This window comes from Strix uralensis, chromosome 18, assembly GCF_047716275.1.
Source record: "Strix uralensis isolate ZFMK-TIS-50842 chromosome 18, bStrUra1, whole genome shotgun sequence".
NCBI lineage: Eukaryota > Metazoa > Chordata > Aves > Strigiformes > Strigidae > Strix > Strix uralensis.
Genome location: NC_133989.1, coordinates 4,128,260 through 4,155,689, shown reverse-complemented (window position 1 = coordinate 4,155,689; position 27,430 = coordinate 4,128,260). Strand labels below are relative to the sequence as shown.

The 27,430-nt window shown below is 39.7% G+C and overlaps 2 protein-coding genes across 2 annotated transcripts; both read left to right on the top strand.

Annotated features, from left to right (window-relative positions):
- The first annotated feature begins 63 nt into the window (after positions 1–63).
- SS18L1 (SS18L1 subunit of BAF chromatin remodeling complex) lies at positions 64–17,017 on the top strand. Its single transcript, XM_074887976.1, has 11 exons — positions 64–309; positions 3,943–4,019; positions 4,792–4,876; positions 5,698–5,842; positions 8,784–8,981; positions 9,969–10,133; positions 11,048–11,149; positions 11,555–11,647; positions 12,929–13,048; positions 14,336–14,463; positions 14,655–17,017. The coding sequence occupies exons 1-11, from the start codon at positions 241–243 to the stop codon at positions 14,679–14,681; spliced, it is 1,209 nt and encodes a 402-aa protein (XP_074744077.1). The 5' UTR covers positions 64–240; the 3' UTR covers positions 14,682–17,017.
- A 608-nt stretch (positions 17,018–17,625) lies between these two features.
- Positions 17,626–25,872, top strand: MTG2 (mitochondrial ribosome associated GTPase 2). Its single transcript, XM_074888233.1, has 6 exons — positions 17,626–17,866; positions 19,565–19,712; positions 20,336–20,451; positions 21,081–21,299; positions 22,783–22,921; positions 23,348–25,872. Exons 1-6 carry the CDS (start codon positions 17,627–17,629, stop codon positions 23,740–23,742), a joined length of 1,257 nt encoding a protein of 418 aa, XP_074744334.1. The 5' UTR covers position 17,626; the 3' UTR covers positions 23,743–25,872.
- Positions 25,873–27,430: the final 1,558 nt, after the last annotated feature.

The window sequence follows — 27,430 nt, the reverse complement described above, 5'->3', positions numbered from 1 at the left end:
GAATCCCCTCCGCCGCCCCCCCCGCCCGGAGCCGCCGGCGCGGGCGGCGGGGCGAGGGCGGTGCGTGCCGGCCGGTGGTGCGGTGCCCGTGGCTCTTTGCGGGGCGCAGATCGTACCATCTGCGCCGGCTCCCCTCCCCATGCACTGCGGAGAATCTTTGCACGGCAATAGCGGCCAGATAATAACAATATTATTAGAGCCTGGAACCGATATATTATAGACCCGTAAAAAAAACCCACCATGTCGGTTGCCTTTGCTTCTGCTCGCCCAAGAGGCAAAGGGGAGGTCACCCAGCAAACTATCCAGAAGGTAAAAAAGCATGCTTTTCTACAGACAATTTTAGACATTTATTCCGTCCATGCTCCTGTAGCTGAGGAAGGAGGCTTATTTCTAGGGCGATCAGGAAAACGAGTGAATTTGCGAGGGCTGCGGAGATGGACAGCTGGAGAGAGAGGTGGGGGAAGGAGGAGGAGGAGGAGGTGGAACAAAGCAAAGGTGTTCAGATCACTGCGAAGAGAGAGCGAGAGAAGGACCTAGGGAATAAAATTGGGATAGCACGTTATCCCTGCTGCTCGCAGAGGGGAAAAAAGCTGCCAGTGATACAATGGAAATGGCAATAAAATCTGCAAATATATGATTCGTTTCTCATGGTATGTCAGCTTCTGCCCCCCCCCCCCCCCAAAAAAAACAACCGCAAAAATAAAATACTGAATTTGCGAGGGTTTTGTTTTGTATTTGGATGCAGAATTTTAATCTCTCAGAAGACAGAGGGAGCACCAATCACTGGGATTTTTCGTATACTATTACTATTTGTGATGTGCTTATTGATGTTTAATGACAAACAAAGATTTTGCAGGATTTTCTCTGGAGAGGAGATCTCCGTATGGGTCTCACGCGGAGGCCAAAGCAGAGGGCTCCCAGTTGGGAAGTTATTGTTGCCTGTTTCGCAGGATTGACAGCAGGGACTGTGCCCACACGCCCGACACCCCTTCCCCCTTCAGCAAGGGAGAGGCTGGAAATGTCAATAAAGAACATGCATGCTTTTACGTTGACCGCTACTTGTCATTTGTACTTCTACCACGTTTTTTGCGTGTTCCCCACTGCGTAGGTGTTTAGTTTATGCGGAGTTGTGTAGTGCGGTGGAGGCGAGGTGTGTCTGTGCTGTGTGGTCCACCCCTAAGTAGTGGCCAGTGAGGAGGTGCCATTGCTAGCACAGCAATTAACCGATCATCAGCGGCTTTTGCAGCCAAACCATTATCTGCTGCCAATTTATGACTTCTAAGGAAAAAAACGTCAGAGGAAGACTGGGACAGAACAGAGGTTAAGGCAGAACAAACTGCCACAAGAGCCGACTGAAGAGATGACTTGAATCTTAGGAGACTATTTGGCAACTAATCCCATTTTGTGTAGCTCTTGCAGCACATGTGGTATTGTGAACCGATTAATTTTAAATACTAAAATGTTTCAGACTCAGTGGATGAGGTTTTCTCTAACCTCCAGATTGCGTGGAATTAGTTCAGAATTTCATAAATCAGTTTGTACTTAAAACCATGACTGTAGCCACAAAGGATGGCCAAAGCGTCTTCGGTTTGATTTTCAACCTCTTTCCTCTTTTGCATATTCATAAACTTTATGGAAGCTTCAAAATGTTATTTCTTTACAAATGATGTGTAAGAACATTTCCCATCTCAGGTACATTTTCTGGCATGTTACTTCAGGACCGTTCATCCATGTTGGGCTGTTGGCAGAGATTTTCTTTTTGACCAGCGGTGATGCTGAGGAAGAGACTTGCAGGCACAGTAACTGGATGGGCTTTATAGTCAAGTATGGAAACGGGGCAGGGGGAGAAGGAGCAGGTGCTGGGCTACGAACTCACAAAATCCTCATTAAAGTGAGCTTTTTAGAACACATACCAATTTCATTGAAAAATATTATTCTTATTTGCATTTGTGATATATAAGCTGCTTACTTTTATTTATTAACTCCATTTTGATAGTCTTTCAAAGCTGTTATTGTTCCAGCACCAACTACTCCTAAAATAGATTTCACATGGAGGAAGTTGGAGCTTTTGGCAGTAGAGCAGCGATGGTGGTGCTTTAAAACAGTTCATCAAATCACATTTGCAGGGCAGCAAACTTCAATTTCTTCTGTGTAATGAAGATCAGAACTCAGTTCTCTTCTAGTAAGTTGGGAAAAGAGCTATTCCCGATTCCTTTTTCAGTAAGCAAAATGTTCTTCAGCTAATTGTAGAAACATAGCCTTTTTCTGGAGAAGATATCTGTAATGTTGATTGGACTCCTGCTGTTGAATACGTATCTTAACTGAATGTGAAAATGTCAGCAATACCTGTTGTGGAAGCTGAAAAGGACAGGTTTATATTCTTTGCTAATTCTATACACAGAATTTCCACTGACACAGGTGAAAATTCTGTATGACGATGAGAGCATGAAACAAAGAGCTGCACTGTGAATCAGGCAGGAGTATTTTCTCTTAAAATTACATGCTGCACCCGGGTTGCCATGTGAGCACGGGCACGCATGCAGGAGGAACATGGATTCCTGACTGACACAGTTCTGCCGTTCCCTGTCAGCATCCGAGAGAGCAGCCGGCCGACCCGCCGTGGCAGGCCACAGCAGCGCCGCTGCTCCCCACACCCGCGCTGACTTGAGCCACGGGGGATCAGTGCAGGTTCCAGCACTTGGAGCCTTCGTGGATGAGGGTGTCTGGCAAAGTTAAGACCAACTTGCAAATTACAAGCTAGAAGCAGGACAGGCTGAGTCCTCTAAGGGAGGAACTGGCTAGATTGCACGTGCATCAAAAAGACGCTTCTGCTCATTTTCCTATAATCTGGGCCTTTGCATCTGAATGGGTCAAGAAGTTGTTCTGATCAGAACAGATACCTGCACGGATTAATTCACATTTAACTCATATGAAAACATGCTATTCTTTCCTCAAGAGTTCTTCTATCCTGATGACACAGTGGTTCAAAGGCCCAATCTTGCACGCACTTAATAGCAGCGGTACCCACAAATATTGTGTAGTGAGTTTTTGCCAGAAGCAAATCTAAATTTGTAAATACTGTTATTTTTCTGTTCATTCACTTGCAGAAAGCTTGCCGCATTCACAAGAAAGCTGGGGGAAAGAGACAAACTATTGTATTTGAAATTTTAAAACACATCAAAGGATATTTTAAGCTTTTAATTGTATTACAGGTTCATTAAATAAAAGTCAGTGGTCATTTTGTCCAGCAGCTCTGATCTTCTTGGAACAAGTCAGCCCGTGGAATCTACTGAATGAAGCTAAGCAAGCAGCCACTGATACACATAAATTAGTTGATATGTAATTACTCTTATGTTTTCATTTTAAGTTCTCCCTGTGTTAGAACTGAACTACCACAAAGAACATATTGGGATGTAGTTCTCTTAAATGTGGGTTCAGTAGACCCAGTGATGCAGATTCTATACTTCATCAAGTTCAGAAGCCTGCACACACTAGTCCTGTGTGGGAAAACTGGTAGGTTTAAATTGTTTGCAAGGATGTTTCTTACTTGGAAGTAGGCATGTTAGTAAAATCTGAAGTTTTGGAAAGGGTTGGGTGATATTTTAGAATGAGGCAGAGGTATTTCATAGAGAAAGTGTTTTCCTTCTTCAGCATAAAAATCCCTCTGCCATTTAAGGAGCAAAAAAGGTAAGTCTAATAATTCTTGTATTGGGTGTTTCAACTAACTCCTTTAAAGATAACTGTTCATAAATGAATGATTTGAAAAGGACGATCCTGTGTCTCAGTAAAGACATGTGTAAGTACTTTGTAATATCCCAAGGCAACAAAACTGCACAAAACACCATCCACTGCCCAGAAGGGTGAATGTGGAGTATCACAAAAACACAGGACTTTAATACATTTCTCATAGTAACGGGTTTTGATCATATTTCTTTTATGCAGATGCTAGATGAAAATCACCACCTAATACAATGTATTATGGATTATCAGAGCAAGGGGAAAACTGCAGAATGTACTCAGTGAGTATTATGAGTTTTGGAGTATGTTAGAAATTTGGGTGTACTTTTTCTCAAGAACAGTACTATGTATCTCTGATCACTGAGAAAATACTTGGACTATGGTTTTTTTAGATTCGCTGGTATTAAGACATGTATATTGTTCTTGGAACAGATTTTTTTACCAAAGTATTTGAGTATTTACAATATTTCTAACAGATCATTTATTTACAATAATTATAAACTATTATGGTTAATGGACCACATGTTCTATGCAGATTCATTAAATACAAGTAGAATCAGGTACAAAGTTAACACATTTTCATCATAAAGTAATTAAATGTTAAGGATCAGCAGTGTGGTTGTCTATGGCTAAAACCATACGCATGTAGACATACCAGTTTGTGTCACTGCTTACTCTTACTAGTCTTGAAAGCAAAAGGCATTTATAAACTTTATGGGTTAAATCTAAGTCAGGAGAAATAGCCAGTCTGCCCCATGAAAGGTCAAGTTATGGGGCCAAATGCAGAAAGGTGTACTTTCAAAAAAAAGGTCTAAAAAGGATACCTTTGCTAAAGAAGTCAAGTTTAGCCATTTGTAAAAGAGGTATTGAACACACTGATCCTTGATGAAAAGCATGACAGGTCATTGCTATTGCTATTTATTATGACAGATGAAAAGTGGGCTAATGTAATTTAACTAATCTTTTGTAAATAGAAGAAAACCCAAAGATAAAGGTTTGGATTTTTCTGTACTGTTAACCCTTTCCAAATAAGCTTTACTCCTTATTCTGTAGATACCAACAAATCTTGCACAGAAACCTGGTTTACTTGGCAACAATAGCAGATTCTAACCAGAATATGCAGTCCTTGCTTCCTGCTGTAAGTACCAGTGCTACCATCAGATACATTTTCTATGCCAGAGGGGAATGTTCTTTGATTCCATTACTGATCACTGTCAATAAACCATTTTTTAGTTTTTTTTCCAGCTAAAAGTTTTGAAGTGGTCAAGTAGACCACTAAACAAATCAAAAGTTACTTTTACTGTGTTTAAAACACATTCTTTGGGACATTTGTATTAATCTCTCTCGGTAGCTCAGGTTCTGTATACTGTAAATGGTGCAGCAGTACAGATCTGAGCTCCATTTGTTGCTGATTCATTATTCTTTATTCTTACTGTATTCTTTACTCGTGAAAAAAATGCCACTCTTTTATATCAAAAATCTAATTCAGCGTTTGGGCATTGGTTTGTCTTTAAAGATTGTGTTATTCTTGCTAAATGGATTGATTTCGGAGGTATCACACATAAGACAAACTACAGCATAGCTTTACGCTTGACAAAGGTCAATTTGTCAACACACTTCTGTATCGTCTTTGCTAACGCATATCCCCTCAGCAGTTATGTTCTGAGCAGCACAATATGAAATTCATGTCAGTACAGAAGAATGGGCACTGAAGCCAGACTCTATTATAAGCACAATTTTAAGATCTTCGCTGTGCTGCCTGCCGGCGTCTCTGTATCGTGCTGAATGACATTCACACACGGTAGTCTAATGAAGAAAGGTTTACGCAAGCAAGCCCCAAAAGTGAAGGAAGCACATATTTAGTTGAGGCAGTTTTTAGTCATAGGCTAATTTGGGGGTTATTATTTTTCTAATTAAAAACCTAACCAAAAATTTGCTTCTCCTCCTTGTTATTTGCAGCCACCAACGCAAAACATAAACTTGGGCCCAGGAGCAATGACTCAGAGTGCATCCAACCAATCTCTCCATTCACAGAGCAATCTCAGCGATGCAATTGGGACGGGCCTTCCTCCTTCCTCCCTCATGCAGAGTCAGATTAGCAATGGTGAGCTTTGGTCCCCTTTGTGCTGCTTTGCTGTTGCTTGGCAACAAAATCATTAATGCAGAATATACTTACAGAGCTGTAAAAGACCTCTCCTAACTCACCTTTCAGGCATATGGGGATTTCAGGCACATGCTGAAATCATCACAAAATGGCTACAGTCAGGAATGATGTTGGCTTCTGCAAGGACTCCGATCTGCTTAGTATTTCTATAGGGGAAATTAAAAACATTTTTTAAAAAATGCGTAATGAAAATCACCAAGTAAAGATGCATCCAAGTTTTTCGTAAGAAAAATTTTATATTGTGGTATTTTTCTCTTGAAAGTGCTGGTGTTGGCCAGGGTAAAGTGGAACTCTTTGCATGACTAACTGTACAACCGAGCCTTTAGATTGCAAAGAACTTCCAGGGTACATGCCTTCTTAAAAATAATTTGGTGTTACATCAGTCTTCGTCCTCTACAGAAGCCTGCAGAGATTGTACTACATAGCCAAAGAGTTTGCACAGACATTTCATATGAATAAGATAATACACTTTGTCTATTTGGTTTTGTTCATGCAACTAAAAGAAACTAATTGAAAGACAATTTTTTTTTTATTCTGTGCATTTTATAGTATGAATGATCTGTTTGTTTATTTTGTAGTTCATAGTTATTTAGTCAGTTCTTGTTTCTGTGGGTCTTTCCCAGAGTAACAGAGAGAGAAAACGGTTTCTATAAACAGAAATATCTGACTGTAAAATCATAGGCCTTGGCAGGGGGACTCAAGAGCAGATGCAAGCCATGAAATTACTTTTGACTTCTTAAAAATCCATTTGTGGTCAAGCTGATAGTACCTTTTAAATTAATGGATGATGTACCTGCTTTAAACAGTTACAGCTTGTAAAGTGAACTTACTAAATTTATCTGGTCGTTCTTTTTGAAATATTTATCACCTAGTATAAGTATTATAAGTCAGTCAAAACATTGTTTTGTGTTACTAAGAATCTACATTTTCACTGTTATTGTTGCTGGCTTTTTTTATTTGCCCTCCACCCTCCAGTTCTTCACAGTAATTTAGTGCTGATTGAAAGAACCAGGCTGGCAGTCCTGAAGACTGGAGGGACTAGGTAATTCCCTACATCCATGGTGACTGCATAGTGGCAAGTAGATCAATTGTAGTGATAATTCTGTTGGTGGGGACAAGCTAAAAAACAACCCACTGAGATTTCAAGTAATCCACCATCCACAAGTGATTCTTCATGCCGCAGCCCTGCAGGCAAACGCACTAGGTTCAGTAAACCAACCAGTGAAACTCAGCTGCCTTCCAACAGAATCGGGCCCAACCGAGAATTTTAACTGTTCAGAAATCATGAACGAGGCCTTTCAAAGAAAAACCCAACTGCCTTAGATTCATGAGAGTATGAAAGAGGTTCAGTGCTTTATATTGATCTTATTGTTTTAGTGTTTTTATTTAAACACTTTTGGTCCTGCTTGCATATTTTCCCTTGCAAATTAGCCAAACCTTTTTTTTTTTTTCTTTAAAGAAGGCCAAGATTCTCTTAAGTTTTTCCATGCGAATAGGATGAGGTTTACCGACACTTGCTTCACTCCATCCCTCACTCAAAGCGACTGCTAGCTCCATTCAAGCACCATTTGGCCTTGTGTTGCACAAGTTGAAGCATCAGCTTTACAAAACATACAGAAACTGAAGCAAAACACAGGGCTAGATCTCTGTAGCCATATATTGACCTGGCTCCACTGATTTCAGTAGAGCTGGTTCTCTTTATCTCTTCCTAAAAATGGTGCTTGCATCTCTCCATCAAAGGAAAACATAATAATCTACAGCAAATTTTCTCATGTTGATGTCTATAAATACCATTAAGAGTAATTAATGAGGTTTGTACTAAGAGAATTAGACACATTTTTCAGAGGCTGTAGATAATAACTGTGAATTAAAATATCGTTATCTAAACACTACAACATAATTCTGTCTGTTCTGGGGATTTTGCATGTCTTCCATTCTACCTAAATTAATTTAGACTGACAACAATACAGCTGGATTTAGATAGACAACAATACACACTATCACAGTTTAGATAGTAACAATACACAATGAAAAGAACTTTCCAAAACTCATTCATAAAAGTATTTACAGCAACAAACAACAAAAATTAAGAACTAGATTCTCCCTAATTTTAGTTACCCAACAGCAACAGATTTTTAAAAAATAAGCATACTGCCAGGTAAGCGGGATGATACAAACCCAGGAGATAATTGGAGCAGTCTGATGATTACATTCGGTGATGTTGGCAAGGGAGTACCGTAACAACAGGGAGTATGATGATAATTTGGAAAATTTGTCTCCAAAAGTCTGAGGTACTTTCAGTCAAACTTCAGGAAAGGAAGAAACAGGCTTGTCCTCTGAGGAGAGGGTCCCTCGGTGCTTGATAAGCCCCAGCTAAGGTTAGTTGGCTGTAGAGGAACCAGACGGATGCACCAATGTGCAAAGAGTTTCTCAGCCACTACTGTATCTTCCCATTGTCACCATCTGTGTGAAGGGGGAAGAGGAGTCAACAGCAGGGCAGCAGGAAGGACAGGACAAATTTCAGAAGGCTGGGATGTTTCCAGAGTCCATATATTTTCTGAAGTATCTGAAATTACTGGCATTTGTTAATTCTGCTGCCTGTGAGGAACTGCTTGTAGGGCATTGCTGCTGGTTTTGTTCTTCCTGTCTGCAATTCTGTACAGCCTGGATTTGGCTGCCAGGAAGAGGAGGATCACTCTAACTGTGCAGTAGGCAGTTTTAATTTGTCTGTAGATAACAGGGAATTTTAATAATGAAGACTTTTTTTGTTTTGTTTTGCTTTATCATAAGGTATTTTAGAAAGGCCGCGAGGGCTTTAATGCTCACTGTACGTTGCCAATAATAGCACAGATTTTCTTGTTGCTCTCTTTAATTTTTCTAGGTCCTAATCACGTGTCTATGCAGCAGTCAGGCCAGAACACTATGCCCACGACCTCTCTGAGTATGACTGTCAGCAGTCATGGAACTGGGCCTGGTTATAGCCATACAGTGCCTGCATCTCAGAATGTGCCAATGCAAGGCCAGGGGTCAATAGGCAATTATGTCTCTCGAACAAACATCAACATGCAGTCTAATCCAGGTAAACTCTCTCTTCCTCCTTCTGGGCCAGCTTGACTTTTCAGTGACCTCAGAGGTTTACCACACATGAATTTGTTCTGTAAATATTTTCTGTAGACAGAGACAAACATACAAGAGGAAAAGACAGCTTTAAGACATCTCTGAATTTCAAGGTGCCAGGCACCAGTGTAAGTCAGACCAGTTTCAGACTTGCTTTGACTTACACCGACTTGCTATGGTTAGCACTGAGTTGGGGAAGAGAGGGTTAGCTAAAAGTGCAGCAGCACTACCTGGCAGCAAATCCCGCAACCGTGGGAGGGATCTGAGAAGCACCTTTATCCTAGCTGAAGGAGCCTGCCAAAGACTATTACACATTTACCATTTGTACATTACTACCCCATTTTTGTTATTTTATTGATACTTCACACTGCTTGCTGGGCATAGAGAAACTAGCAGACAACTCAGAATTAATCTCTTAATTTTTAAAAATGTTTGCTACTGAGTATTGAATGGGATGTCCAGTGCTTAAGAATTCTTTCCATCATGATGAAATTTAGGGATCAAATAAATCCTAGAATGTCAGTTTATTTAAACTGTGTAATTATCAGGTATATAGTCAGAAGGAAGTAGAAGAAAGGGTTGATTAGAAAAGAAATGGAGCAATGAATTAGTCAGGAGGCAGAGAGGAACAAGCATCAGTTCTTTCTTTCTTTAATCCTACTGTAATAATGATCACATGCTTTTAAATAAAGTAACAATAATCAAGGCTAGATGTATTTTTAAATATCCGACTGAAGCAAATGGCAAGAACTGACCATGTAATAACATCCTTTCTGGATTACAGTGCAGAAGAGTTAAATACATGCAGTAGGAAAACATCTCCCCCTGTGGAAAATTCACAGAATTATCAGGATGCATGTTAGTTGAAGGTTTTAACTTGCTTCCGAAGAGACTAGGGAGAGACCTGTCACATCCTTTTAGAAAACAGTATTTTCCATGTACATTGTAGTCTCCATGATGCACCAGCAAGCAGCAACGTCACATTACAACTCAGCACAAGGAGGGAGCCAGCATTACCAGGGGCAGTCCTCCATTGCCATGATGAGTCAGAGCAACCAAGGCAACAGCATGATGGGTCAGCGACCAATGGGCCCTTACAGAGCTTCACAGCAAGGTAACATCTATTGTTAGAGTATTGATATGATTATTATTAGACTGATGATATTCCGTCTGTTCTGTGGGGTAGGTAAGTCAATAAAATTTCCAAAGCACATGTATGAACAGGGAATCCCATCCGGGAACACAGGGTATCTCGAATGGTGGAAGTATCATGACAATCAGATGAACTTTAATCAATTTTCAAGATTTATCTATTATTTCAGTTTTTATTTATGTTTAAAAACATAATTCTGTCTAAAAGGGATCATATATCTCTGAAGAAAAGAGGAACAATTTGATATACAGCTCACTCAAGCCACTGGGAATCTTTTCAGTTCTTTCAAATGGTATTGGATCAGACGTAACATGGCACAGTTAACAAGGAACACATTTCTGCAAGAAGACATAGTTTGCCAGCAATTAGTACAAAAAATTAGGCCAAGGAAAGGAAAACACCAGAGGATAACTACCATGCTCTAAGACCTCTCCGGAAGAAGTTCTGAGAGGTAATAAAGCTGCGAGATGGATTCTACCAGAAATTGAATTTTGCTGAGAAACAAATTAATACATTAATTAAAATATATTTAATTCTGACTGTGTTCTTGAGCATGGAATACATTCCTGTGCTTTCTAATAACTCAGATTAGTAGATGAAATTTAGCCATTACTTTTGGTATTGCCACAGAAGTGAGTGGTTTTACGACATGTTACTGATAGTTGTATAATTTCAATTTCAGCCAGCTTCTTCTGAGAATACAAATTTATTTCCTTTTTCTAGTGAGCAGGACATCTTTGAAACTGCTCTCAACATACATAGCTTGTTTACTTGTCCAGATGTAAACACTGTTTTCGTAAAAAAAATAGTTAAGAAAAACCCATCCCTTAGGAGTCCAGGGGCTCAGTTTGCTCTCTCTTGTCTTTGCCTTGCAGGTTCCTCACAGCAGTACATGGGTCAGGAAGAATATTACAGTGAACAGTACAGTCATGGACAAGGCTCATCAGAACCTATGAATCAGCAATACTATCCAGATGGTATTTCCTCTGAGCTGTAGTCACTGTAATACTGATAACGTGTAGACCACCCTGACTGCCCCATCCAAGGACATGGCAAACCCATCACAATTCATTTCCAATTTAAATGCTAGAAAATTCTAATCCCAGGGCACGGGAGCCTGGTACACAAACAGACGCATCAGTGCATCCTGCTATCCACCAAACTGCTTCAAAAAGGGCACAAAGCCAAGTTTGGATTAGTAAATGCAAGAGATTCACCCATAGGTGTGACTTTCCTTGCCATGTATTTGACTTCCTGTCTAAGTGGTCTGTATTTCCTCTTAGCCTCATCTTTCTGCATAAGCAGCTTCATAATATATCATTCAACAACATATCTCTAGTTACATTAACAATTACCTGATAAATCTTTGCAATTCCTTGTAGGACATGGTGATTATGCCTATCAGCAGTCATCCTATACTGAGCAGAGCTATGACAGGTCATTTGACGACTCTACACAACACTATTATGAAGGAGGTAGGAAAATATATTGGCAATCTTTGTAAACCAAAGCTCTAATGCCCTAAAATACTAATGAAATGCTTATGAAAATGTAAAATATGACTTGCAGTTTCTGCATCACTAACTGCTACTTAGCTACTACTTAAGGAGTGTCCAGGAGATAGAATGAAGCTATGTATAGCATTTTTTATACCAAGACTGTATCAGACTGTGTGTCGTGTCAGGAACTGTATTGTGAGGCAGTCATGCTGTGCAGCCTTGGGGCATCACTAACAACTTGTGCGTAGCCTCATAGTCATTAGAAAAATGATTCTTGGTTGTAGCTGAGCCAGGTGGAATTAGAGCTATGGATACTGAACTTTTTTTGCAGTAAGAGAAAGTATCCTTCACTCTTACAAAACTGTTTAACAAACATTTTATATAATGCAAATAGCAATGATTGCATTAAAGTAAAAGGTTATGCTGACAAAGGTAAACTGCAGTTAGAAATGTGGTTCAGGGCCGGAAAAAATTGGCAGCTGTAAATGGAAATTTCTCTAAAGTAAGAAAGCCTACTGGTTAATTCCAGGATCAACTTTTTTTTAATCTTACTTAATTCACCTTACAAATTGTGAAAAACAATGGGTTAAATGAAACTAATCTTTGAAAATCATCAATACTCTGAGTTTACAATTCTACCACTAAAAACATCAGTAAATTCAGTAATACTATTAAGATATCTGAACTCTATATTAACTGCAAAATATTAACTTAATTACGATACAGTGAAGTAGCATTTAGGGAAAGCAATGTCATCATCTGTATAGTCTCTGTTCATTTTATTGTTTCAGGATACTGCAAATGGAATTTCCATCATAGGTGTTTCAAAAAATACCAGTAACAACTAGATAAGTGGTCTTTCTGGGCTATATGAATGAACATCATTATCTAGAAGGAAATACAGCAGGAGGGCTTCTTGAGAAAGTGGCTATTTACCCTGGCACCCTTATCTTTGTGACTCTGTGCTTTAATCCTGAAACACTTAGGGGGTAAAAAAAATCCTTTGGGGAACAGGTTGCTTGTTTGTTTGTTTAGTGATGTGTATAAATAAACAATTTCCTCCTGTTCACATGAATTAAAAATCACTGAAGAAATAAACATCCTGATTGGCAAAATGCAATCATCTGTTTCTGAAAAAAGTACTTGTCTATGAGTTCCAGACCAAGGCTCCTTACGCCTTTGTTTTCCTTACGATTCACATGTGCAGTGAAATACCTGCCTCATCTATAACCAAACTATTTCCATTCTTCCCTCTAGGAAATTCTCAGTACAGCCAGCAGCAGGCAGGATACCAACAGGGAGCTGCACAACAGCAAACATATTCCCAGCAGCAATACCCAAACCAACAAAGTTACCCAGGACAACAGCAAGGATACGGTAAGAAAACTGTTACTGACCAGTCAAGCATTTGCAATACTTCATCCTGATGCCTCCATTCCTAAGCTAAAATATGCTGTAGATTACTTCCTTGATTAACCTTGGACATCCACATGCCAAAACTAGCCAAAGAGCTTAGCATGGAAAGGGATTCTGGGAAGAAACAGACATTAGTATGGCACCGCATTCCATACTGTTAACGTCCTGCAGCCCTCTCTCTTTTGAAAGAAAGTTAGAAAATACACTTTTGCTTCACATTGACTTCCTGGTAAGTGTCGGCAGGAGGTGACTGCCAGGATTCTCAGGCCTCCTACACAGTTAATAACTGACATGAAAAAAATAACATCAACAGTCCAGAGAATCACTACGCCCTCACCTAGATTTCTTGCAGCATCATAGGGGTTTATTCCTTGGTGAGGGATGGAGGCAAAAGGAAAAAAGTGGAAATGCTTTGAACACGGAGCTAACACTGGCACAGGGCTTTCGAACCGTTCAGGTCACCAGTGGCACATCTCCCTGCTGCCATCAAAGGAATCTGAGTTTAATATAAACAGCAAATCCATTTTAGAAATGTAAGATCTCGTGAAATAGAACCTACAAGCCTAAAAAATGAATTAAATTATTAACACTTAACTCTGCAGTACAAGTAGATAGTTTGGACTACTCAAACCAGACATATTCTGTGAAATTAAATCCAAAATTCAGTTTACAATGTTAAAATCTGGCCTGCTCTTTTTAAAGGTTCTTCTTCATAAAAATCCACCCATAATGCTAAAAAGTGCACATAGCAGTCTATACACAGAATATACAGTCCCAAATAAAAGGAAGTCAATATCCGCATGCAGTTGTGTGTTTGATTTACATGTTTTTTAAAAGTATCTCTATGTGCAAGAGATTTCTTAGGTTCTGCCTGGTCAGCAGTGCTTACAGTGGCACAGCAAGATTAAATAGAAGTTAAACGTGCAATTGTTACTAAAATAAAGGCCAGGTAGCTTGCATATAGATAGTAATTGGGCTGTGCCAATACAGATTTCAGAGAGGCAGATCTCTTAAAAGCATATCAAAGCAAAGTTTAAAACCTGAACTGAAGTTTATGCTGCTGCAACTAGAGCATTATTAGTATTAACACTTTCTGGTACAAAGCTAGAGGGGATGTCTAGCAAAATTTACTCACAAAGTTCATACTCGCAGAGCTTACTTTGTTACCATCATGTTTTACATTATGTTAGCCGTAAGAACTCCCCCTAGCAAATGAAGCCTTAGTAAGGGATTTCACTGTCTTCTCAGGTCCTGCACAAGGAGCCTCTTCACAGTATTCCAGCTACCAACAGGGGCAGGGGCAGCAATATGGAAGTTACAGAGCTTCTCAGACAGGCCCATCCGCTCAGCAACAGAGGCCTTACGGCTATGAGCAGGTAAATTGTCTAAATCTTTTGCTATGACAAAACTGTTAGCTCCGCATATAAATCTGTCTGATAATTTGGTACAGGCACATTGGTGACACTTCAGTGGGTCTTTCAAAGTTCATAGAGCAAAAGAAATTGTCTAACTTACTGTTTGTAAACCTCTGATATATTATTCTCCAACATTTTTCTCTTTTTTATAGGGACAATATGGAAATTACCAGCAATAAAAGAATACGATCCTGTGTCCGATTCATTTCAATAGTATCTCCATCTTTTGAACTGGATGTACAGGCAGTTTTGATTAATTGTAATATGTTGGTTACCCCTTAGCACAAAGCAGCGTCTGTATGTGAACAGTGTTCATTTCATGCTGGATATGAAGCAGTGCACTACTGGTAACAAGACAATGCTTTAATGGTTTGATATTTGGTGCTGTGTATAGTACTGTATGTTGATACAATGCAGAAGTTTTTCATTTACCCCCCCTCGCCCCATTCTTGATGTTTCTAAATAGCTTTAGGATCATTTGATCGCAGTTGTGCCCCGTTCTGGAAAACAGCCAGGTTATTCTGCAGTCTGGCTCAATACAAAGCCATTCAGTCATGTCTCAGTCCAGGGAGGTATCCTGTGGTAGGTTATTGATCTTTTTTTAACTGAATGCATTGAAGATCACCTGCCAGCCTCTGAAATCCATGGCTCTTTACTTCTTAAGAATAAGGGGATGGATACATTCCTTATGTGAAGACAGTTCTATGCTATATAATAAAAATAAAATTAACTGCAACTTCTGTAATACCTACCTACCCAAGTATTGTAATTCAGTAATCTGCGTAAGTGCACATTTCTGTTGTAAAAGGTACAGAAAGAAGATCAAAACCTATATTCATGGAAATGTTAATCACTAGAGGCACCTTTTATATACCCATGTAAACGAAGGTATTTCTGTCGTGGAAAGAAAAATAGGAGGGAGCTCTGAGGTCTGCAGTGTCAGCCTACTAGAAGTCAATATTGCTTCATATTGTGCTTAGCTGAGAAAAACATCTGGCAAAACTCCAGTCTTAAATACACTACTCCAAATTTTATAACTCGCATATACATTTTCATGCCAAATTTCACAAGCAGGTGGCTGGCATCCTTCTTTATTTCTGATTCGTCCGTTGGCCTTGCTCAGATTTTCCAGCACTGTAACCGTAAATATTGTCAAATGTTTTGGTCTGTTGTTCGTACAGCTCACCATCACTTTTATTTTTCTCTTGTAGCTTGACAGAAATAGTTCAGAAGTAAAAGAAAAAAAATCCATCTTTATTGCAGATAAGCAACTAAATTCAGCTTTAATTGTAAAACAATATTATGCATATAGAGAGGGGAACTATTAATGGGGTCAACCAGTGAGAGAATGCCTATAGAGGGAGAATTTAGAAATAAAAGCTAGTGGTATGTAAAAGCCAGTATGAACAATGTAAGTCACTTTTACTCAGTTTTATATGTTCTTATAAAGTGTTGAAAAAAAGCACTTATAAAGTGCTTATGTAAGTGCTGAATGAAATACCACGTCTGAACTTCTCTGAGGCAAAAGGCTAGGATGACTATACTCCGTGAGCATTTTTTAATACAAGATTAACTGCAAATTTACAATCTAGAGTAAATACACCCTCTGTAGGATTTCCTCCTTTGTCTGAACTGGTGTATTTATGGGATTTTGAGTTCTAGTACTTTATATTTTGAAAAACCAAGACCACAAGGAAAATAAAAGATCTCTCAATTCATTACTTTTTTTCCTGTAGAGGAAAGTCTTTAACTGGTCAACTAAAGAGTTTACTATTAATTGTTGTCCAAGCACTGCCCTTGCTACATTAATAATTTTAATTACTGATAAAATAGAAGACATTTTTTTAGTCAGTCCTCATTTCTTTTATCTTTCCTGCTGGTGTTTTCATACAAACAAGTACTCTCAAATAGCAAGGAACAGAAAGGAGGTAAGGTTGTTTTCTTTACAATATATTAATATTACAGGTAGCCAGAAGAATGCAATATTGCTCTTTGCCAGCTTGGAAGTACACCTTTTATGTGGTTTTTGAAAGTGCTGAAATACTTTTGAGAGAATATGAACAACACTTCAAATGAAAAAGCAACATTACATCAATCTGAAATGTCTTACATTAAGAACTTCTTGAATGTTGTGTATATAATGTATTTGAAAGAGCACTTTGGAAATAGTTTGTACATTTATTTCCTAATTTATACATGATTTTTGGTGTTAATATTTCTAATTGTTAATAACAAAATGTTTATTTAATGTGTTGTCCATTTTTATGTATTAATGTGGAAACAAAGTGATGCCAGCATTTTGACTTCTTCCATTAATTGTATCATTTTCTGTTTTGTAATACAGAATGCTTGAAAATTGTTTAGGTTAAATATTATCTGAAAATGAAGTTGGTGGTACTTTTCTTACGACACAGACTTTTGAATGGAAACAACAGACAAAGGGAGATTCTTTTGATGTACCTTCTCCCCTGCTTCTCCGATACGCTTCATAGGTAATTATAAATGACAAAAGCTTGTCCCAGCTTTCAAATTATTTGATACTCAACGACCAAACGCTCTGTGTGCGCAGAGCAGATGTACATGGTTAGCAGCTCACCTCACAGATGCCGCGGAGCAGGGGACGTGGGGCAGACACCCCGGAGGGCCCCAGGCCAGCCCGCCAGCCCCACGCGTGGGTTCTTTCAGCCCCCTCCAGGCTCGCTGGCGCGGACAGCGACTTGTAGTGCCGTTAAGACCGAAGCGGGCAGGACGCCCAGCGCGCCCCTGAGGGGAAGAGACCCCAAAACCGGGGCTCCCAGGCTTCCCGCCGCCTCCCCGCACTGCTCGGCCCCTGGGATGCGCAGGGCCGCTCTTTCACGGGGCAACTTAACCCTCACGGGAGCGAGCTCCGTCCGGGAGATTCTAGGCTGGGGCACAAATAGCACGGGCCTTTGCCCAGGCTCGACGCCCTCCCTGGAGCGGCCGCCGGTGTGCGAGGGGAGGCCGCGGGCTGAGGAGAGGAACTGCCGGGGAGGGCGGGAGGCACCTTCCCGCGCTTTCTCCACAGCGGCGCAACTGCGCGTGCGCGGGGCGGGCCGGGCCGCGGCTGCGCTCCGGCAGGGCTGTCCCGGCGGCGGCCGGCGCCATGTTGTCCCGGGGCTGGCCCGGACTGGGCGACCGGGCCGACGCGGCGGCGGCCAGCGTCATGTTGCCGCGGGGCTGGGCTGGGCTGGGCGGCCGGCCCCCGTGGAGGTTGGCCCTCCTCTTCCTCAGCCCGGTGCGGCTGCCGGCGGGGAGCTGGCAGCCGTCTTTCTCCACAACCTGCGTGAGGTGGTCACAGAACAGGCGGCTGAGGCAAAAAAGAGTCATTTCGGAAAGGAAACTGGTAAGACCTGAAGTAAATCAGCTGCTGGTGTGCAGTGCAGTTACGTTGCTGGGTGGACACCTCCCAGCCACGCGTCAGAAAACAGCTCACCTGCTCCTTGCCGTTTTCTCCTCACAGTGATCAAAGATACACTTTTGATGTGAGGAAATATTTTTGTAAATTTAGTAAACTTGCTGAATAGTGAGGAAATAAATCTGCCCCGTGACAGCATGGGTGTTCAGAAGGATTGTAGTAACGGTGTTACTTCAGCCTCAGGACCGCTCGGGCAGAAAGACGAGAAAGCAGAAGTCTTACATAGCTTTAAAGCTAAAATACTGTTTTGTTTCTCACTGTTTTTATAGTCTTGCATAGTAGTCAACTGCCAAACAAAGAGCTTTTTATGTCAGAGAACGTGCCACGTTCTAGAACTTTTTCTTACTATTCATTTTCTAGTTAAACGTCTATAGAAAATCTTATTTTCTAAAGATCAATAAATCACTTCCCGTTTAAAGCAATACTTTCCTGTCTCTCCGTGAGGTGGTGCCAAATACTTTTCTAAAACAGGCTTTTAAAGAAATCACTGGTTATAGTATGACTTTAATTACCAAGTCAGGGGTTTTCAGTTTATTATCTTGTTATCATAATACTAATAAGACTTTTTCCCCCTCACATACCGTCTGGGCTGTTAATTAAAGTGACCCTTATTGCTCATTCTCATTATGAAGTCTCTTAGTAATTGACAGAATTTGAATGTTACCGCAATCAAGGCCATGCTATCTCTTTTCATCCCGATAAATAAAGAATTTCACCTGCCTGTATGAATTTACTTCTCTAATATTTTACCTTGGGGATTTCAGCCCACTTCCTGGAGATAGGTAAAAATTATCAAACCTATTTTGCTGACAGAAAAGCTGAAACAATGCAGCATACTTAGTTTGCTAGAAGTTGAATATTAAGTTAATGTCAGAAATAGAGCTGAGATCTGGAATTCTCTTTACACTGTATTTTTTTAGCCCCTGAGCAACCGGTTGTGGCATATATTAAGATTTCCTCTGCTTATTCTGTTTACAAATACTTTATATTCTTTGTCTTTAATACTTTTCTGAATTGTTAGAAGATTGAAGTTTGCCTTAATTTCCTCACCTGGTATAGGAAGTGTGAAGTGGTATGAGAATATCCCTCCCGAACATGCACTATGTCCTTTTTTTAAATTTCAGTTCAATTTAAAGAAGTGAAAAGCTTATGTGTATATATATTTTTTTTGTTTTTAATTTTTGTTTTCATGAGTAGGGACACAATTACTGAGTGGTTTTCCTTTATAGTGTGATAGCTCTCTTGAGCTACCTGTCAGCATTATACAACTGTATTAAAAGGATACTTTTCCTGTTACTAGTTCCCTAATGTGAATTTTGTACTTTTCGTATCTGAGCTGCTGCATTAGGTTATATCAGCATAGCCTCAGGCATGTACTTTTAAGAGGGTTCTGAAAAAGACTTTTGAGAACTATTGTTCTTTATTGTTATACTTAGTATACTGTATTTAGTTGATCTGTGAATGACAGCAGAGTTCTGATAATTTTTTTTTTTACTGTTGAATGGAACTCATCATGACTAGGAGTAGCAGGTCTGCATATTACTAAGTTTTGCACAACAGTCAACTTCTTGGAAAATGACTCTGATAAACTGTACTTAAAGGATACAAACCCCATCCTTGTTACAGACACGCTATTTCGTGGATCACCGGAAAGTGCGTGTGGTTGGAGGACGAGGAGGAGAAGGGGGTTGTTCTTTTTATAGTGAACCCAGAAAGATATTTGGAGGTCCTAGTGGTGGAAATGGAGGTGATGGCGGTCACATCATTTTGAAAGGTAAAACTCACTAAATGTGGTTTGTTTTGTGTTTTATCGCTTAACACCCCACCCCTCCAGCAAAAAAACCTCTACATGTGTGGTAGGAAATGGTAAATGTAAATGTCAAAAATGTTAAAATGGTTATTTCTGTGTAAGATGTCTTTGCTTTTTAAGCTTTGCCCTGAGCTGTGGTAACAGTGACACAAATAACACTGACAGCCTTAGAAATAATTTTGAAAATAAAGGTATTTTGCAGACATTTTAGTGGCTCGTGCCTGACTATGTTATGATAAGGCTGGGATCTGATCAGATTTTACTCATTAAGATGGGTAAAGCTGCTTCTGCTACCACCCTGCTGCAAAATCTGTTAATCTAGCAAGCGAATTTTCCAGAGTATGTTGTAATGGTTGATTTTGGAATGACCAGTTAATAAAGTGCATAGTTAATAAACCTAAGCAGGTAAGTAAAGGCAGTTAAACTTCATCATAACTTACATTAATATTAGTCTTCCCTGATATGTTATTGTTGAGACAGTAAATAGGATATGCATTCAGAAAGGGAAAGGACAGTCAAGAGGTTGCTCTTCTGTGCCTCTTCTACTAAAACAGTGTGTTTAAAATATGTGTATTTTTGCTTTACAGCTGACCAGCAAATGAAATCACTTTCTTCAGTCCTCCCCTTCTATGAGGGTTTTCATGGAGAGAAAGGAGGAAGCAAAAACTGTTACGGAGCTAATGGTGCATATGTGTATATTAAAGTAAGTAAATTAAGGTTGCATGCTAGTGTGTTAGCTTTGTGTTAACACTGCTGATTTTCAAGCTGGATGACCTTATTGTGAGAAAATCTCATGTGTGCTTTTTCAGGGAGCCTTGTGTGCTGTCTCTGCTGAGATAGGGCTGGCGGGGACACAGGCAGATCCCGCTGCTTTAAATTGTTCATGAAAATTAGACTTCTTTGGAAGGTACATCTGGCCAAACCAAATATGGTTCTGATTTGCTTTACTTCTAGGGGTCATATGCCTAGAGCAATTATAATGCAGAACTACTTAAATAGGAGCAGACTTTTTTTCTTTCATATTTTTTTTTTGTCTTCAACGTGCCTGTTTTGGTTCACACCTGCAATATGTTTCTTAGCTCGCTACTGTGCTTTGGCTTCTTTGAATAAAAGAGAAAGAGGGTTATAGTACATTTTAATGAAGTGTAAATGTCTGACAGTGCTGTTTGGGTTCAGAAAGTGAGCCTCATGAAGTACCTTTCTCTTTTTGGGTTCCCCAGCGTGGAGGAATGATTTTCAACAAATCTGAAAGGCGGTAAAGGGTCTGCTGAAGACAGCTCTGCTGCAGACTTTGAGTATCAGTGTAATGCTTGCATCTCTTTTTGCTTTAAGGTCCCTCTAGGTACAGTGGTTAAGGAGGATGGGAAAGTTGTGGCAGACCTTTCTCAACATGGTGAAGAGTATGTTGCAGCTTATGGAGGAGCTGGAGGGAAAGGTAATCGCTTTTTTCTTTCCAATGAAAACCGAGCTCCAACGTTATTTACTCCAGGAGAGCCAGGTCAGGAAAGGGTCCTCCATTTGGAACTGAAGACAACAGCTCATGCAGGATTGGTGAGTGTTGCTGTGATTCTTAAACTTCCTTATCATTGCAGGATGACACTTGAGTGACTGAAGAAATAATGTTTGATTACGTTTTTCTTAGCCTTTTGGCTTGCTTGTTTAGAGATGCAACTCAATGCTTTCTTGCTGTTACTTGGTAGAAGGGTGTCCAAAGTGATTTGCAGAGCTGTCGCTCTCTTGCTACTTGATGTCATCCTACTGTTGCTAAAATCAACACTATATATAGAAAAGCGATATGCAGGATTCATCAGTAACAGACTCACTGATGATGTACAGCAGTCTTTTGTCTTTTGATTCTGCACATGAACAATAAAGTGTGAAGAGGTCTTCTAAATTAGTTTCTGTTTTCTTGGGGGTTTTTTTTGAAAAAGAAAATTGATAAAGTTCAAATCATCTATTTCATCCCTGTATTTCTCTTTCTACAGATATTAAACATTTGACTTTGTTAGTTCCAGGTTTAGCATCCTTTGAAATGAAAATACTGTTTAGACATGAATGCTAAGTAAACTTAGGGATTAAGCTGTTTTCATTTTTAAGTATGGAAATGTTTTAACACCAGCTGGTAAAGCTGTTAAAATTATGCTTTGCTGCAAAGAGTTCTTGCTGTAGTTCAACAACTGCAGAATAACTGTCTGGTGTAGCAGAATTTGGTGAATTTATTTAGAGACTGAGAAAAGAGTTGGCATTGGTGGATCAATACACTTAATTCTCTGACCAGCTGGACACTCTGGTCCACTTCTCACATTTTTGACACTCATTTGGAAACCTGAGATGAATCTGTTCTGTACTTTACTTCCTCTGACAAGAATTCAGAGTGTCTGACATCAGCGAATAGGAGAATTTAGGATTAGATCTACTTTCATCAGGGGATTATTGACCATCTATGTAGCTATCATATGTCAGCTGTAGGGTATCCCGGAGTAACGTCATTTCTGGGATAGGTTTGTTTAAATTCTTGCCTTCTCCCCAGAAGGCCAAGTTTCAGTTTAATTCTTTGATGTCAAGACTATGAAAATCCCAAACTTGTAGGCGTTCTGGTTACTTGAAGGCCAAACTATGTAACTGAATCGGGGACAAAGCCATTTCTGAATTCTTCTGGAAAATAATAGATCAGAGTTAGAAAATACATAAAATGGGAAGTGCAGGGCAAAGTGTCATAATATTATTTCAGGATAAAAGAAATCTTATGTTATATACTCTTTTGACTTTGAACAAAGTAAATACTTAAGATGGCACAAAAGAAAGTTAAGGGGACCCTTCTATGTTTGATCTAATGTTTATGAGTAAATACACATATAAATAGGGTTTAGGAGAAACAAAAAAGGGAAACCAGGATGCTTTTCAGAACTAAGTATGCAAAATTAGTATTATATTCATGCTGGAAGAACCTTGCCACATCTGCAAAACCTTACAGATTTTTTTTTATAATGGGATTAAACTAGAACTGTGACTTTAATGAGTGTTTGTATTCCAGGTTGGCTTTCCTAATGCTGGCAAATCATCGCTTTTGAGAGCAATCAGCAGGGCAAAGCCAGCAGTGGCTGCCTACCCATTCACAACCCTAAATCCCCACGTTGGCGTTGTCCACTATCAAGACTATGAACAAGTAGCAGGTCAGAATTGTAGTACATTGTGTGTACCTTGATAGCAGTTTGTATCACCTGGGTTATTCTTTGAAATGCTGCAGAAGTAAGGTTTGCAGAAGTAAGGTTAGCAGTTCTGTAGAATTCTTACTAGTTCTAAAGAACTTCAAACAAAACAATACTGAAAGCCCGTTTCACATTCACTTATATGTGCCCTTAATATCAAACTAGCATTCTGTATTTTGCCTCCACTGGAATAATCTAAATTTAGGGGTTTTAAAAGGTAATAGCAGCCAAACTTAACGTGAGGTGTGCTTTAATATTGGTGCATTGAGGTGTCATTCTAAAAGTACTTGCACTGGCCAGTAAAAGACTGGATTTGGTTTTTGGTTTGTGTTTTTTTTTGTTGTTGTTGTTGCATATGTTGGATTCACTGTGGAATTTCTCTCGTTGTAGTTGCTGACATTCCTGGCCTAATAAAAGGTGCTCATCAAAACAGGGGCCTTGGGATGGCCTTCCTAAGGCATATTGAACGCTGCCACTTTCTCTTATATGTGGTGGATCTCTCTGTGTCTCAGCCGTGGATTCAGCTGCAAGACTTAAAGTACGAACTGGAACAATATAAAAAAGGATTGTCTGAGAGGCCTTGTGTTGTCATCGGGAACAAGATTGACCTTGCTCAGTCCAGGATCAATCTGCCACTCCTTAAAGAACAGATAGATATCCGGGTCATTGCACTGTCTGCATTGACAGGAGACAACCTAGAGGAGCTGTTGCTGCATTTGAGAGAACTGTATGATGCTTATGTGAAGACAGAACAATCACGAGGGCAAAGCCCAGTCAAGTGGTAGGAACCAGAACTACTGTGAATTGTAGTGGAAGGAGGAAAAAAAACCCCATAATTTGATTAGATTGCGTCTGTGTGGTTTTGGTTTTTTAATGGGTTGTGGTTTTTTTATGTGCAAGCGGCATGGCGTGTGGATTTGTTCTGGACTGCTGCATTGGAAGGATTTTGTTTGTTTACCTTTGAGGTGTCTCATGTTTTACAACAAAATTTGAAAATTGTAATCGTGATGGGTGTTGAAATAGAAACCTGGACCTTGTTTGACATTAGGTATTGAATTATGGAATTAAGAGAATGCTACCTAGTAGAAATTACTGAAACTCAGGATCTGCAGGAGCTGCTGGCTTGCTTTCTGAATCAGAGTGCAGTAACTTCTCAGTTTTCACTAATCAAAAATTCTGAAATAAAACAAGGTGGTCCCATGTTCATCTCTTTTTGTACCGTAACCACTTTCAGTCATCTCTTTCTCCTGTTTTGTTGTTGGGTGTGGTTTTTTGTCTCAGAGGAGGCACCAGTTGCTCAGTATTTTTAGGAAGGAGGAGCATGAAACAGCTGCAATTAATGATTGAAATTATTTCCTTGTTTGTGTAAATAATTAACTCTTTAAATGCTGGCAGCAGCTAAGTAGCTGTATAAAATCATCAGGGAACAGTCATTTTGAGACTCTCTTCTGAGTTCTCCAGTTTCCTTGAGGAGTCTCAAGCAATGTTCTGGGAAATTCTAGGCTTAGATATTTCAAATAAAAGAAAAATACCGTTCTTTGCCTCCCCTTTTTTTAACTGTGCCGTTTTGTGAGCAGTTCTTAAATTTTGCTGTAGGAATTCATAAATCGTCGTGTAGAACAGTGGGTCTTTGCCCTCTCCTCATGCTGAAAGAAGAGCTGCTTCTGTATATTCTGGTTATATTCTGTGTAATGATTATCTTGATAGTGAAAAGTCAAAATTTATCAAAGCATGTTAGTAAGCTTTTTCATAAGGGACCCTAACAGACTTGTGGAATGCTGAGACACGTACTTCAGTAGTCAAGAGAAACTATTGTTCTTGAGCCTTTACTTCTGTTTCTTGACTCTTAAAATAGATTAACTTTGTCTTCCATACTGGCAGTGTGGAATTACAAACCTTGTACATACCTTGTCACATCAGCAGAGTACAAAGTAAACTCATTAGCACCATCATAAAACAGAAAGATGTGGTGTTTGTAAACTAGGCTTTGTTTTTTCAGGAAATACAGTATTAAGTTTTAAGGACAGCTTGGTGCATTATGAACACACGCCTATCACTTGTCTTTGGTTAAGCTTTGTTAGCTTATAAATAAGGATTTCATTATGTTTAAACTAAAATTGGCTATTTTACACTGTACCAGCAGTAGTGGGAATTACTCGGTGGGTTTAGAAAAAGGAATCAGCCGTAGCTTCTAATTACTTTTTTCTGTACGCTACAGCGAAGGTGATAATACTCTCTGCTCCTGTCACTTCGCACATTTTGTTTGATCTCTAATATTCTAACGCTTCTGAATGATGCAGCCTTAAAAGACTGGCTCTCTCGGACTCTGTGAACGATGGACTTTTTTCCCTGACTGCCTATGGCTGAAAGGGGCAGTCTCGTTCAATCTCTTAATTAAAGCTCAACTCACACGCTCCTGTGCTATCAGTGATGGGATCAGCTCTGTGATTATGAATTAGAACTAACTTTGCCTGTATAAGAAAGAAGGTGCATATCCTTCTTATTCTTAAGAGCAGCAGGTTTTGATTCTGAAAAAGTGCAAGGTCAACTCAAATGCCTGAATTATTTAATAAAAATATGGGCAAAACAGGTAACTACCTCTCCTGAATTCACATTCTGAGTATTTCTATCCATGATCAGGTATGGAAAGTAATCTATGCGTTCTAAGCAGTGATAATGGTATAAATATGATCAGGAAAAAATGAATATTAAATCCCAAAGTTGCTCTCATGATTTGTTTCATACTTACTTCATCCCTGGGATTCACCAAACTGAATTAGGTAGAACTGAATAGTTCTGTCTTTCTCTTTGGTTTTGTGCAGCATTTTTAGGTGTCACTGTTGTTCATCCTTCTATTGCTACATGTTTTTCAGTCACATTTAATAAAACCAGGAGAAGATTGTCTGAACACAAAAGCTGGTGCAGCTTCTTTGCAGAACGTTTGATACCTACAAATACTTTGCGCGCTCTCTGACTGTATTTTGGTATTTAGCAGTCTTTGGGAATGCCAGGTGGTGGTGTGAAAAGCCTCTGTGCTCGCAGGAGGAGCTTTCACCCTTACTTCCTAGTGCTCATACAACCTCAGTTCTTGGAGTGGAGAGTATTTTGAGTACTGATGTGCCAAAAGCACAGCAGGTTGCTACATGTCTATTGATCATATAATTGGTTTCTTTGTTCTTAACATTTCAGCCGCCTGTTCTGAGATGACAGTACCAAGCTCCTAACCACATGCTGATAGGGTTCAAAGAGGCTTTGCAGGAGCACATACTCCTTCATCTGTCAATGCAGAGGGCCGGAGAGCTCCAGCTTTAGTGTTGGAACGACTGTGTGTGGGAGTTTGAACGTACTGTAGTCAATATACACTTATACCAAATGAAGTAACCTCCTGCTTGGGGTCCCCACGTTAATGCTGAACAAAAGGAGGGGCTATGTGCTGCCCAGCACAATACGGAGTTAACAGCCTGGGCCGAGTTCCTGTTAGGGCTCCTTCAGTATTGGCATGAAGATCTCTTGCATCCCATTCTAATTATGAGGTACAGAACTGAGAAGTAACTTCTGGTTATGCTGAAAATAAGGTATTTACAAAAGAAACTTGGTTTATGTCTAGGAACAGAGAAGAAAATCAGGTTAAGAGAGAGAATGATGAATTGTTTCAGAGAAGAATGATGTGCTATAGGACTTCCCACTTTTTTCCTTTTTTTTTTGGTCGGGGTGGGCAGGCTTATGTTGCTTTAGGTTTTGGAGGGATTTTGCTGGCTTTCTTCTGCATGACTTTCCTTAACTAGCTTTTGCTTTCCTCTGATGAAACCTTTGATGTTGTCCTTGATTTTCAAGTTGACTAGAGGAAAGAGGTGGGGGATTTTATTTCTCATGCTGACAATAAGCCTTATTTTAACATGAATTGAAGTCCAGTCTGTTTTCTATTTCCTAGAGAAGCTTGAGCCATAATTTTGTTTAGCACTTTACATTTCTAGGACTCATCTTTTTAATACATTTTTGGTCCATGATTACAACAGTATTTTAGTGTGAATTGTGGTTTTTTGTTTTTATTTGCAATCCTCTCCCCCTTTGTAAGTTCTCAGAAAGTGTAGGTGGTATCAATTGAACAGAAAAAGAAAATGAAATGTTAATGTAAAAACAAGCATTAAAAAGAACCATGCTTTTTAAATATAGGGATAATGAGGATTCATTGCAGGACATTAACTAAAACATTGAACTGGTGTGTTTAAGTATGGTATCTTTTGCAATCTGCTTTACTTATATGGTTTTGTAAATCACTTTTTTGTACTACATAATATTTTTTTAAGCTGAATGAGAAAGTGTTTGCAGCAAACTGAACTGACAGTAATAAAAATGAGACCCCCGCTGAACTTGTACTCGCTGGCTCTGCTCTGCTGCAGCACCGTGCTGGGAGGAGAGCAAGGCTTGCCTCCAGCCTGTGGCCCATGCTGGGCGGAGGGTGCAGATAGCGGC